Raw genomic sequence first — 14,217 nt, forward strand, 5'->3', positions numbered from 1 at the left:
ATGGAGACCCTCCCCTTTTGATCCCTGGCCACATCCTGCTTCCCAGTTTCTCGTTAAAGCTGGCTGCCATCATGCCTCCCCAATAAAGAGTGGTTGCCATGACAGCGGTTTCTGTGACAGCACAAACACTGCCCAGTTGGAAGCCCTTAGATCGGCAGGCCGTGAGAAACCCAGGGACTCCTCTGTGTCCCAGGATGGCCCTCCAGCCTCCCGACTGGGGGGGGGACAAACGAGCATCACAGTGCCAAGCCCAGCATGATTCAGCCCCAGGGGTTGCTCTGAGGTCAGGGGTCACCCACCCCGAAGCTCTCTCTCTGTCTAGCCAAAGGCCACTGGCTTGAAGGTCTGTCTGCCTCCATTTAGACAGCGACATCGCTGTGTGTAAACAGCCGGGAGGCCATGGCAGTGAACCCTGGAAACTCAACAGCTGGTTGTCTTTATCCCCCAGCTGCAGGCTGTATGCTGCAATTGCAGTGCCCTTAACCACAACACACTACGGGGGAGGGAGCTGCGTGTCGCATGTGCATCCAGAGCGGTTACCGCTACAGACAGGGGCTGCTCACCCTACTGGCAGTTGAGAAAATGTGATGTCCCCTCGGAATATGCAACAGGGCTGGGATGCAGGGAAAGCGGAGGGGCGGGTTTGCGGAATCCGAATGGTGCTGGACAGCGACACCAACACATGCCAGCTAGTGGAAATGGCAGAAAGACCCTTCACCTCTATAATATTAGGCAGATTTTCATCACTTAGAAAATCCAAGGCCAAATTAAATTTCATCTCACAAAATGTAAACTCTGCACATTCACAAAACACTCTTACTCACACGGGAATTTCTGGAAAGTTCTATTTATATTTACAGTGAATCGCAGGGTGGAGTTTGGTGTGCTGGCGGGTCACAGGGCATTGTACTCCACACACTTGGAGGGGTCTGTGGAGAAGTGCTTCTGGCAGATGGTCATCAGACGTTTGAGGCCCTGCAAAGGAAGGTGACGCATGTCAGCGGACTCTTCTGAGGGAACAAGAAAACGAGCACTGCAAACACGCCCCCCAGCCCTCACCTGGATGTACTTCCTCTGGGTTTCGTCATTGAGAACGTGGGCCACGTGCTTGGAGAAGATCTTCTCTCGGCCCGTACGTGCGTGGATGCCCACCATGGTGACGCCGATAGGCCAGGGCGCATTTCCGATGGCCATCTGAAGGTACGCGTCGTTAGCCTGGTGGGACCGGGAAGACGCCTCACTTACAAACCGTACGCATCGACACCTAAGACTGTGCAAACTCATCAGCTGGAGATGTTCTGCAAACCTTGACATACTCCCTCTGCAGCATGAACTTAATGATGTCTGTGATGGACTCCTTGATGTCTGCTGGAAGACTCTGAAACAGAGTGATGACAAAGAAAAAGCAAGAAGTGGCAGCTTGAATACGAGTGCCAGGCCTCCTTTCAATCCAGAGGGCAGGGGTGCTGCCAAACAGCACAGTCTTATGTACAGCGTACCTGAATGCTGCCCCCTACAGGCACAAACAGACACTTACCTTCTTCCGGAGCTTTCTGAAGAGGGGCTTTAGGTAAGACTCTGTCTGGTTGTGGGTGGCACTGGCCAGCTTTCCCTGCACGCTCCGCTTCACCTGATCCTCCCGTCCGTTCAGCTCCTTGGCCCAGACGCCCAGCAGGAACTGGGAAGCGTTTCAAACGGTCATGCCTGACTGATGCCCTTAAGCGGTGAGCCTACTCAAGTCTCAAGACCCCCAGGCGTCAGGCAGGGCAAGGCAGGCCGCTCACCTTTAACACTTTGTTTATCACGTCCATGTCACCATTATCGTCACCTGTTCCCAGAGATTCACCGAGAGCCTAATGGGACATTAAAGCTTCATTCAAAACAGTGCAACAGCACCCCCTACTGCTAAAATGGCACCATCAGCCCTACAGGACGTACAAATTTGAATAGTTTTCTTAAAACTCAGGAGTGAAAGAGCTACCCTCTCAGGTACTGCATAATGTTAGTAATAGCATAAAAGTCTTAAGAAAAGGGGAAAAAAACACAATCGATTAGTTCAAAAACAGTGATGTTGGAGCTATCTGTGTGTCTGCAGGCATGCCCCTCCCTCGACAGCCCCGATCTGCAAGCACCTCTAGCTCCTCAATGGTAGTGTTCTCCTCATGGACCTTCAGGTCGTGCTGCGTGTCCATCTCTCCCGATTCCTGCCCACCCACGATTTCGTTCAGGTACTGCTGGTCGATCTTGTCCATAGCTGCCTTCAGGTCATTCCTTAAGCCCTTAATGACGGCACGTGGTGACAATAAGCGGCTCATAAATCATCAACAGAAGGACTCCGTACCCACACACTCACTGTCCCTCATCATACCTTATTCACTTCAGGAGCTAAAATTTCGATCTTCCTCAGGCGCTGGAATGCATCGTAGTCAGACTCTCCGAAAAGACGGATGGGTTCTCCTCTCTCCCTCAGTCGTCTAATCACCTGCATAGTGCAAAACAGAGATATTAGGCCTTTTTGAATACCACACATGTGGGAGCCGAGCTGGGCCAGTATCATGTGGTGAAGCTTTTCATGTCTGTACAGCAGGGCGGCGATGTCTCACCTCCTGCCGGGAAAGGGTCATGGGCAGTTTCTCCTCCGTCAGCTCCAGCTCTAACACAGGATTGGAGGAGGTGGTGGGCTCACCCGTTTCCTCCCTTTTCTCCGGCTTTGAAGCACATGGGAAAGGCAAGCTTTACTCCAGTGAGCTAAGAGCATCTCTACACTGTACAGTGCTACAGTGGGCAGGGTGAGCTTTACTGGAGAGCAGAGACCTCAGATGCAAATATTCATACCCATGAAGGAAATACTGATTAATGTGTCACACAGATCTGCGTGTACTTTATCCATTGCTCTACGCAGTCAGGGGTCTGGCAAACATAAACCAACGGCACAATCGTCATGCAAAAACCACAATCATTTTGTCAGGTTGTGCTTCCTGCATAGAAGTGCCTTTGAGATTAATTATTAGATGCACAAAAAAATCTTTAGGTCAAAATCAAGTGTAGGGGGAAAACAGACAAATATGAAGGTAGGCCGGGACTCCATTCAGATGCACTGCATACTGCATTTTACCAGTGAAGTCTTAACCATGGAGCATTTGGAGCACCGAATGAAAGCCAGGCCTAGCTTTTCGTTTTAAATGCCACACAGCCTACAAAACATCAGACCAACTAAAAATGTTCACACCAAAACCCGTGCCCAAGAAGACCATCTCCTAGACCATGCTGAGCACAAGAAAATGCAAAACAAGGCTTGGGGCAGCATGCAGATCAATGCCAGAGCGCCGAACAGTGCTGGTCAGAGCCCATATGGCGCCCCAGGGCAGCTTCATCATCAGCGCCCCCTGTTGGAGAAAATCGACTGAAATCGACTTGATAAGTCAGCACCCCTCAGAAGATGGTGCCCTAGGCGGCTGCCTATGCCGCCTAACGGGCTGACCAGCACTGGACCTGGAGCTCAGCCATGCTGTACCATACCTGTCCCGCTGGCTTCTCATTATCAACCTATGGCGCGATGCACATGGGGTAAAAAAGGCGTTAGTGTTGTGGCACTCTGCCAGGGATCCTTCATTCCCCATCTATTTTCGAATGCTTCCAATAATCAGCACTATTTCGCCGGTGCTGTGGTCGGGCTTTGCTCAGGTTTTTCAGTCACTTGTTCTCTACCAAGTGTCAAGCGGTGTGACAATGTGATTAGAGTTTAGCGTCTGGTTAATGAAACCACATGTGCGCCTGGGGTATCTTCGGCAATTTAAATGTATTCTCGGCAACAGACCGTCTAGACATGTCTCCAGGGTAAAATCTCCCCCTAAGAGCCCGATATCACCGTACCTCGTAGCCACATCTCTTGTAGTAATCCTCCTGCTCCTTCCGTACAAGATCGGCCCGCTTGAAGTATCTCTTGGAGCCCTGTATATAAAGGTTCAGATGCGTAACGCGCGATCATAGGGGCAGGGTGCAGCAACATTTACGATGGATAGCATACAGTACGGGGAGGTAGGGCAGGGGATGGGGAAACCGGAGAAACGAGACTGCAGCCGATCACGCACTGTATTAACAACCGTTTACCCGCCTTACATCACATGCATTAGACCGCAGCATGCACTGCTATTAAATTCGATCAGCTCCCTTCTTACACGCTGCCATACTGTAAACACACGGTGATTAACGTAAACGGCGGTATAACCAAGAGCACTATCCCATCGTTTCAGAGCTGCCGTTTTACTCACATCCAGGAGTTCCTTATCTTCTATGTGTTTCCTCTTCTTCGCAGTCTCAGCTTTAAGAATATCCATCATCACTACATTTACTCGAAGAGCAGTTAGTTTACTCACATCGACCATAAAAGAGAGTTCCGCATCCCGGAAGTAGTATGGCGCACTTTCGAAACGCAAGTCTGACGTCATTTTGTAGGCGGATTGTTAGCATTTTCCAGCATCCGGTTCCCTCTTGGCAAAAATAGTACAATAACGTCTGTGGTTAAAATGAGTATTGAAAAGCCTTCACCTTTTGTTCTACGACACAAATCATTTGTTACTAGTCACATTTTAACCATTTTGACGTGTTTCAAGTGGATAATAGAACTAAAACGCGCCGATTTTATAACGTCGCTCTAGCCGTCGCTGATTATTGGAGTAACCCGTCAGCTCCTGCCCGGGTTTGCCTTCGGGGAGTCCGATCGCACCAGCAAACCTCACCCTGGAGGTACCGCCCCAGAGTGACAGTCAGTACTGATTTACGTGATAAAATGAGGCAGGTGTGTATTTCACAAGGGGGGCGCTCATGCCACGGCTCACCTGTGACAGTTCTGATGCTAAACTAGCCCTCTCTAAGTTGCAGATATTTCTCATGGTAAAAAACGGGTGGGGGTCAGGGTACAGACATTATGGTGTTCCTGAAGTGCATACACTAATCATTTTATCATTACATTTGACATCAATGAACAGCAGGTCAGTATTATTTCTTTTTCCAAGAGAAATATGTTTTATCATATATGTGAGTAGACAAAAGGTAAGAACTTAACCTAAAACGCCTAACCCCCAGCTCCCTGGGCGCCCCAACAGGTGGCTGCCCTTCACGGACAACTTACTCTACAAAGAGCAAGTTAAGGGAGGCGTAAAAAAAGACAATTTCCCCACGGGGATCAACAAAATTATTATTAATAACACATGTATTATGTAAGAGATAATGAGATGTGGAAATTCCGCGTTTGCTGCATATTCAGCCCTTAAGTTAATTGTAAAGGTAAACAGTGCCAAAAAATACACTAATTCGCTGTTAAGATATGTGGCAGACACAGTCATATATTGTTTTTATTAATTCTCTGTCAGGCACTTGTACAAACAGTCCATCGCCGGTAGAAAGACCCCAGCTGACAGGACACCGCTGGCATCCTCCCTTCATCACAGAGGACACGCATTAAAGCGGCAGTCGAAGTAGCAGTTTGTGTTCAAACAGTTCATACTGTAAAGACTGGGAAGTAAAAATGTGAACAAAGTTGCAATCCCTTTATAAATCACAGGATGGCGGCATCAGATTGGCCATAGAACGCAATGTCATCAAAGTCGGCAAGTGGTCAAGCTGCTTTCAGCACATGAATGCACACTAGGAGACAGGCTGATTTCAATAATAAATTTATTACATGATATAACAAACATATATCTCTTTAGTGTAAATATCACAAGGGGGTCCGAGGGCTCATTTTACACCTCAGATTCATGTTCGTGTGAATAACGTCTTAGAAAAAAGCCTAAATCCCTCGGGTAAGTTAGGGAGAGTGTTTGGAGCCGAATAAAGAGTGTAGAATTGCTTCGGACACCCTGCATAGACACCGTCAAGGGACAGCAGGGAAACCCAGAACAACTGATCGCATTATTCGTGTATTGCAGAGCCAGAGTTAAAATTTCAAAACCATTCTGGCTAGAGTTCCTGCTGCCACCTGCAGGCTTTCCATCGTCATTGCATTCTTTAATCCAACTGTCATGACTCTAATTAAAAGTAAAAAAAAAACGCTGTTCTACTTTAACAAATTATTTAAAATATTAATTTTCAATCATTTAGCCTAACATCTTCTACCGCTATATCACACCACATTAATTGAAAAGCTTATGAAACATTGACTTTGGGGGTATTAACAGCGAATGAGTGATCACCGTGTGCTGGGAGATCACAGACCTTCAGCTTAATACATTCACAGAAGCGCCTCTCTCGGCCCGCAATGCTGACGTGAACGGGTGAAAAACACACACCGCTGCGTGTAATAGTGTCACACGGTGGATGAGCCATACGGGGGATTCCCCGCTGTGTCTGGCGAGCTGCAGGTGCACCTGAGCCCCGACGCTATCGCTAATCCAGCGTTTTATATATTGCAGCTTGTACTTATAAGTGCAGTGACAGTTTTATTGCACCACCAACTAACAGGGTTACAGCAGCTGACCGGCTAAATGTTTTTCACAACCATAACATAACTACTATTAGAAAGCTTCCGGGCCCGTTTATCCTGCCACTGCACACGTGTCACTCGCAGAATAAAATGTACGAATTATTGGAAAGTGCTGAAAGTCCAAACCTGATTTTTAAACAGAATCCTCCATTGACATATTCTTTTTTTTTTTGACCCAGGCATAAAATTTAGCCCAATAACTGTTAACAATGGAAAGACAAACGGCCTTTTCGTGCATACTGGAGCATCCTAGAGTATTACGCTGTCAGACCGACTCTGTATTATAACGCCAGCAATCTGGCTGAATGACTTTCCCTTCTCTTTTCACGACATGGTCTAAGCCTCTGCCTGCTTCTCATTTAAAATAAAGCAGCAGTACTGTCTCTGCCAGATCCAGATGGGTGAGGATCAGAGGCGAACATTTAAACGGCATTAAAGCTGGACACCAGAGCCAATCATTAAGGCAAAGGCAATTTCCACATTAAACTGAGCAGACTGATCTCAGGTCAGCTTTGGTGACCAAAACTCTCCCTAAAGGTCAGTTCACATCAGTTATGACTCCATGTCTGTATATATGCACATTCCACAAATAATTTTATATCCCAGAGCAAAAGTGTTCCAGCTACGACCCATAATTCCCTAGGATTTCTTTGAGGGAGAAACTGGGCTCATTTAGGCTCCTACCTGCTTACCCTCCTACAGCAGCTCAGCAACACCAGAAAAAGCCGGCCGTGTGGGACCAGCAAGAGTCCTGTGCTTCTTCAGTAGCATCGACACAATCACACCCTACCAGACAAAGTAAATGACACTTTCATTTTGATATGGTATCGGATCGGGAAATAACACAATTAATTAAACAAGAAGCTATTTGAAAGGCCGTAAGTCCCAGAGACACAACATGAACCTGAACTGCATTCCTCCTTTCTGAGTATACGCCCCATCTCCTCTTTCTGGAAAGCAGTGGAAATCAAACAGGAAAAGCCACCAGACTAAAATTCCTTTTTCAAAAACTTACTGTACTGTAAACCAACAATACTGTCATACTTTGCACAGAATATGAAGCAGTATCTTAATGAAAATCCCACAAAAGCAGGCAGTGTGTTTATATAGAGGTAGTGGACAAACAAAGAAATTCACAACAACTAAATGTCAGTGGGCGTGTGGCCACGCGGTGCGTCCGGGCTGGTGGCAGCTGACACTGTGCGGTGCCTGTGAGTCCAGGGCGGGTCCGTCTCACGGATACGGTTTGATGGTGATAAGGAACGAGGACACGGGACTCTGGTGAGGACGCCAACCTGCGGAGTGGAGAGTGCCAAGCCTGGAAAGCAGGGCGCATCATTGGACACGCATCATGTGACAGGGAAGTGTGCCACACTGTCTATTGGCTGGGGGGGAGCAGTGGGGTTGCCGTACGCTGAGCTCAATGTCGGCAGCTAGACTACAAGCCCCCAGTCTCCGGAGGGCCGTAGTCTTCCCTGAAGAGGTACCACACATGGTGCACCCACACTCCTTACAGCCTGCCCCCACATCCATCTGCACCAGCATCTCTCTTCCTTCAGTCCAAGTCGACTCCACCCTGGCCGAGGTCACCAGATCCCAACTCGCAGACATTCAGATCCACCAGAACCATTCGGATTCCATTAGGATGTTTGTGGGAGTTAAAACAAGCAGCTTTTACATACATACATGGGGTAGCCGTGTAACTGTATACAAGTGTGGTATGACCTTTTAATGCTTTTTGTTTTGTCCACTACCTGCACAGGCATATCGTCAAAATATATATGAATACATACAAAATCATGTACACACACAGCAGGAATGGTCATGATCTTAGCGAATGTTAGCAGTACTCAAAATCGCCAGGAGGGGGCAGCACAGTCTAACAGCTCTTACACACTGTTTAATTTCAACAAATACATGTCAAAAAAAGTAAGACGTACAAAGGCAAATACTTTTTGGCACAGTTATCACTCCATGAGATATTTAACCTCAAATAAATCTTAAGTCAAACCAATAACAGTGCATTACAAAATAAATCTTAAAATGGTTGTCAAGAGCACAAATGTATATTGTGAATACTGAAGCAGTTGTTTCTCTCTATCTCCTGGCATTTTAAATCAGAAGTGGTGTACGAGATTCTGCTCCTTCCTTCTGTGGACGATGGAGTTCTCCAAGACAACACGCTGTCTAACAGCCTCCACTGCTGTTGTTCAGTTGGCCTGCCACACGGGGGTGCCTCACACAACTCTGCTGAGGTCCTGCATGCTAGTAGATATTGCTAAAGAGGCGGCACAGAGCCAACAGCCCTGCAGGAGAAGGGTATGTGTGTGCGGGACATGGAGGATTCCTGCACAGACAGGCTCTAGCTGTGTTGGGGCCAACGGACAATCCAATAGGGCACCCGAGCACGCAGACACACACACCGTGATAAATATGGGGACAGACAAGCTGCAGGAGAGCAGGGGAGGGAAGAGAAGCCCCCAAACAGGGCAGAGGCTGGCCTTGCAGGGCACAGAGGGGTCTGTGCACCCCAACGATGGATGGATGGCTTTGTGTTAGCACCTGGATTTGTGCAAATCATCCCCTAATTCATAGTTAATTGAAAGAACGAATTCTTCTCACACTCTGACAGGAGATGCATATATGGCAAACATTCATATATATATTTATATATAATTATACATATATTTCGTTTTTAGAAAAATTATATGAAAACTATATGTACATGGCTCGTGAATAATAAAAAAAAGCAATTTTCTTTGTTTCTATTTACAGATGGGAGCTTGGGGCGGAAAAACACAATTTTGTCCAGATTTGTTCCAAAACAAGCAGAGAGAAGGGAGGAGGGCAGAAGTGGGCTTTGGAAACGGCGTAGAAGGAGGAGGATGAACAGGAGAAGGAGGCGAGGAGGAACAGGAGGAGGAGAAAACCCTTGCTGAAGACCAGAAACAGGACAATCCCTACTTTCAGAATTCAGAAGGACCGGGGGGAGCCCTGCAGACCTACCTGGCTTGGTAACACCCCACCCCCCCAATCTGATTGCCGATCATCTTTCTCGGGTACATCCAAAACTGAATTCACTGACGGGATGGAGGGCTGGGGGTGCGTTATGATGGAGTAGGTGTCCAGGGCCCCCTGTAGGGGTGTGTGCTTTTTCAGACGGAAGACCATGTTTCATGACAGAGGAAAGTGTGACAGAAACCTTGGAGCTGGGGGGGAGGTTGTGGGTGTCAGGAAGGATCACATCAGGAAAGTTCATTTGACACAATGTAGCTTTATGTAACACCGTGTATCATAGGGTTAGGGAATCTATAACAAAACGGTATATATTATATATCTTTATATATCTTTATATATACCAGCTTTTTATTGTCAAACCTCCATCTTTTGAATGGAGACATTAAAATCTTCCTTATTTAAAGTTTTAATCTAAATACACAAATCATATCTATGCAATATTTCTTTTTGAAAATAACACCTTGATTATGAAAAAGCCAATATTGTTGTTAAAACATTCTCCTAATATAATCCCACAGTCAGTAAAAGAATCTGAAAATATCACACCTTCCATTGCGACTGTTTGCCCCATAATGACCGTCCCGTACTGGATGAATATAACTGCTCTATTAAAATTCCAAATGTGAGAGGCATGACCCCCCCCCCCCCCCCTCAGATGAAGGTCTGTTGCCAGGACTCTGCTTTTCATTACTGATCATTAAAAATATTTGGAAAGGCAACGGAACTTTCCTTCTGGAAGCTTTTCCAAGGTGACACCGTTTCACCTGGAAAACTAGAGGCTGTTAAGATAGTGGGCGGGGACAGGATGCTTGGGGTGGGGCTGGGGTTTGCAAAAATGGGCGGGGACAGGATGCTTGGGGCGGGGCTGGGGTTTGCAGAAAGGGGCGGGGCTTTGACGCCAAGCGTGCACAAATGGGACCTTCCTTCTGGAATTCATGCAACTTTCTTCCTGGAGAAGCAAGATGTCACTCCAGGCCGACTGGCTGAGTGCGAGGGCAGGGGGCGGGTCTTTTACCTTCCTTACAGTGCAGCGCAGGGACTGTATATATATCATTTCAATTGATAATAGAAACAGAACGCTAAAGGCTTGAAGGGAAAAGAAAGGCGGAGCCCAAGAGGAACGGCGGTGGCAGGGGTCAGCTCTCCAGCAGCTGCTTGAGAGCGCGCTCGATGTTCATGCGGTGGCCCACCCGCGTGACGCCCAGCTCGGCAAAGTCGTCCTTGGTCAGGGCCGGCAGGTGCGAGCCCTCGATCTCGTGCTCCTGGAAGCGGTCGCGGTGCTCGCCCAGGTTGATGCTCTCCAGCCAGTCACCCACATCGTACTTATTCCATAGATGCAGGGGCTTCTGGTGGAAGGGCCTGAGAGCGAGCAGGGGGGAGGCCAGCGTGGGCGAGGGCGAAGGCGAGGGCGAGCGGCTGCGGGCGCTCCGCGTCACAAAGCGCACCTCCTTGGGCTCATGCGGGATGCTCAGACTGGATGACTTGAGGATGGTGGGTGGGGTCGTGGGGGATGTAGCCAAGCCGTAGCTCCGCCCCAGCCCTAGAGGGTCTGTCCTATCAGGGGAGGAGGAGCCTCTGCCCGGGCTGGGAGTCCGACGGGTAATAGGGTACCGGGTGCCGGGTCGGATGGTGTAGGTAGTGCCGTAGCTCCTCTGAGAGATGGTGTGCAGCTCTCCTAAACTACTGAATAGTCTGGGGGTGGGGAGACAGAGATGGGGGGGGAGGGGGGTTAGCCACAGACCTGGGGGTGGGGCTCAGAGGTCAATGAGCACTTAGCTGTGAAGTGCCATGTGATCTCTGGAGACCTCACTGCAAGCCCATTACAGACACAGGTAATGGACACTGCTGTAAACTGGTTAGTTATGGTAAGTCACTAGGGGTGGGGGGGAAGTCACTAGGGGTGGGGGGGAGCCAGACAAGTCCGAAGACCAAGAAGAAACTGAAAAGCAAAAGAACAAACTGTTCTTCTCTGGAAACTCTCCCAGAAAACTCGCACCACATAATTATTCCTTAATTGGCGTTTTGGGGAGACCACCTACAGCGTCAGATAAACTAATACGACAAATGATGAAAGGCCCTATTTTTATCAAGGCAGTGAATTAGAAAACAATTTTGCTGTCTGTTTTATCTTCACGGCAGCCAGTTGAGGCACAGATGTCCCACAGACCCTACAGCAGCTGAGTGACCCCCCCTCGCCTGCGCCTCTGGCTCTTTTTCACCCTCATCTACTGACCTGCGATAACAGGATCTCTGTCGGCCCAAGTTCTGCACGTAAATCAACTGTTTCAGTCTAACCTTTATTGGATTGACTCTGGTTACTAGATCTACTTACCGAGTTTAAGCTTAACTAACTGCTTGCCAACACCATTAATTCGTCCTGATACACTGTGTTAGTTACCTGATGAAAAAGTTCTTTTGCACCTTGAGGTCTGATGAGCAGGACAATCCACAAGGATCAGAACAATCCATCTACACACCACTGCTGACCACTGAAGGATGTTCAGCCGCAAACTAGCGCACATGAGCTTCACCGGTCATAAAAAGACACCATGTCTTCTGTGGTACAGGTGACCTGACAAGCAGGAGCTGAAAAGCTTCCCAATTCCAATCACTCTCAGACTACTATCTTTGGGCAGTGTGGTTCAGCCAGGTAGTCAGGCCATTTTTCAAGTATCACTGACAAAGTTGCTTCTACTATCCCCTGGTTACTCTCCCCTTGTCTGGGATGCTGGAAAAAGCAAAGCTGCTCCCTGAATCCCGAGGGATGGACATAGAATCCGAACGGTCAGGGCCTGGACCACAAGAGTGAACCAGTAGAAGAACAAGGGGCGACAGCAGCAATTGGAAAGAGATGAAGTCGAGAGAGGTGTACACCGGGAGGATCCGGGGTGGAATCTTACTGCAGTAAGGGCAGATCCAGAGAGCAGGAAGCAAATGTGAGTGAGTGGGGCTGGATGGTGAATGTGGGCAGCAGCAGAGGAAATGAGAGACAATGACAGCGTCAGTCACGGCCTAGAGAGAGAGGCACAGGACTGATATTCTGCCAGGGCAAGTGTTCCCAGTCAGGCCCCATGCCCAGCCGAGCGGGCCATCCTCCGCGGGAGGCAGCCCCCGTTCATGAGCAAAGGCCTGCTGTGTTTGAAGCTTCACTAATCAAAGGCATTTGACTGAAGGTTCATGAATCTACAGACTAATCTGTGCCACTGAGTTTTTTCAATGTGTCGTAAAGCATCGGGGAACTGGTTTATCTCTGGAAAAATGCCCTGGAAAAATACATCCATAAGCAAAGTCAAACCTGTGAGGGCAGTTTAGTTACATGTTAGTGTGTAACATTTATGCAACTTTACCGAAGGATATAAGCAAGCCATCCCATGCATATAAGGGTCAGCGAGCTGTAAGGTTGTCTAAGCTAACGCTACACTCGCCGGTCCCGTGCCACCAATGGCTATTACCGACACATCCCCGTGATGCGTGGTTGGTGCTGCTCGGTGAATTACGTCTTCTGCCACCTTGTCAGCCGCTTTCACGTCTGTGCCTGTCTGCACCTCCTTATCAGTCACCTTCACGTCTGTGCCTGTCTGCACCTCCTTATCAGTCGCCTTCACGTCTGTGCCTGTCTGCACCTCCTTATCAGTCGCCTTCACGTCTGTGCCTGTCTGCACCTCCTTATCAGTCGCCTTCACGTCTGTGCCAGTCTGCACCTCCTTATCAGTCGCCTTCACGTCTGTGCCTGTCTGCACCTCCTTATCAGTCGCCTTCACGTCTGTGCCTGTCTGCACCTCCTTATCAGTCGCCTTCACATCTGTGCCTGTCTGCACCTCCTTATCAGTCGCCTTCACATCTGTGCCTGTCTGTACCTCCTCATCAGTCGCCTTCATGTTCGTGCCTGCCCACACCTCCTCATAAAGCCGCCCTCACGTCTGTGCCTGTCTGCACCTCCTTATCAGTCGCCTTCATGTCTGTGCCTGTCTGCACCTCCTTATCAGTCGCCTTCATGTCTGTGCCTGTCTGCACCTCCTTATCAGTCGCCTTCACGTCTGTGCCTGTCTGCACCTCCTTATCAATAGCCTTCACGTCTGTGCCTGTCTGCACCTCCTTATCAGTCGCCTTCACATCTGTGTCTGTCTGTACCTCCTCATCAGTCGCCTTCATGTTCGTGCCTGCCCACACCTCCTCATAAAGCCGCCCTCACGTCTGTGCTTGTCTGTACCTCCTTATCAGTCGCCTTCATGTCTGTGCCTGTCTGCACCTCCTTATCAGTCGCCTTCATGTTCATGCCCGCCCGCACCTCCCCATAAATCCCACACCTCCTCTGTTGCCCCATCAACCACTTTCATGTCCGTGCCCACCCATGCCTCCTCTGCCGCCTCCATAAACCACCTTCATGTCTGGCCACACCTCCTTTACCATCCCATCAGCCGCCTTCATATCCCACTGAAGTCTGCATGGGTGGACAAGGACATGGGCTCACCCAGCAGTGATTAAGCCTAACCAAGCAGCTGACACCAGAGAGAGAGGAGGCAGGGGCGGTGCATGCAGGGTGAGACCTCATCTAACTTTGGGGGTGTCAGCACACAGACATGGGGGGTGTCTATGCTCATGTGGTCGTGGCTCTTCATTAACCTAACTGCTAAAACGTGTCAAAACGCGTCTCTGATGGGCTGAAAAAAGGCAAACGGACCTGCTATGATGCTGATGTCTATGAATCGCTCTCA

At 48.8% G+C, this 14,217-nt stretch overlaps 2 protein-coding genes across 10 annotated transcripts in view; both read right to left on the bottom strand.

Moving 5' to 3' along the window:
- Positions 1-831: 831 nt before the first annotated feature.
- On the bottom strand, positions 832-4,655 carry prpf18 (PRP18 pre-mRNA processing factor 18 homolog (yeast)). Of its 2 annotated transcripts, XM_049007014.1 has the most exons (11): positions 4,272-4,655; positions 3,874-3,951; positions 3,520-3,546; positions 2,604-2,708; positions 2,369-2,482; positions 2,133-2,279; positions 1,785-1,853; positions 1,538-1,678; positions 1,307-1,378; positions 1,060-1,215; positions 832-975 (listed from the first exon to the last, which is right to left on the bottom strand). In XM_049007014.1, the coding sequence occupies exons 1-11, from the start codon at positions 4,446-4,448 to the stop codon at positions 895-897; spliced, it is 1,167 nt and encodes a 388-aa protein (XP_048862971.1). In that variant the 5' UTR covers positions 4,449-4,655; the 3' UTR covers positions 832-894. The 2 variants fall into 2 exon arrangements, with proteins under 2 accessions (XP_048862971.1, XP_048862972.1); XM_049007015.1 differs by lacking the exon at positions 3,520-3,546 and having other exon boundaries at positions 4,272-4,649.
- Positions 4,656-5,659: 1,004 nt separating this feature from the next.
- Positions 5,660-14,217, bottom strand: part of LOC125738236 (SH3 and multiple ankyrin repeat domains protein 3-like) — a 124,723-nt gene continuing 116,165 nt past the window's right edge. For 7 of the 8 annotated variants that reach the window (XM_049006993.1, XM_049006992.1, XM_049006996.1 and 4 more), the window contains one exon: positions 5,660-11,194. In XM_049006993.1, the coding sequence (XP_048862950.1) occupies positions 10,639-11,194 (556 nt within the window). In that variant the 3' untranslated portion in view covers positions 5,660-10,638. The remainder of the gene's footprint in view (positions 11,195-14,217) is intronic. The other variant, XM_049006998.1, reaches the window with a different exon arrangement.

This window comes from Brienomyrus brachyistius, chromosome 3 (assembly GCF_023856365.1).
Source record: "Brienomyrus brachyistius isolate T26 chromosome 3, BBRACH_0.4, whole genome shotgun sequence".
Taxonomy (NCBI): Eukaryota; Metazoa; Chordata; class Actinopteri; order Osteoglossiformes; family Mormyridae; genus Brienomyrus; species Brienomyrus brachyistius.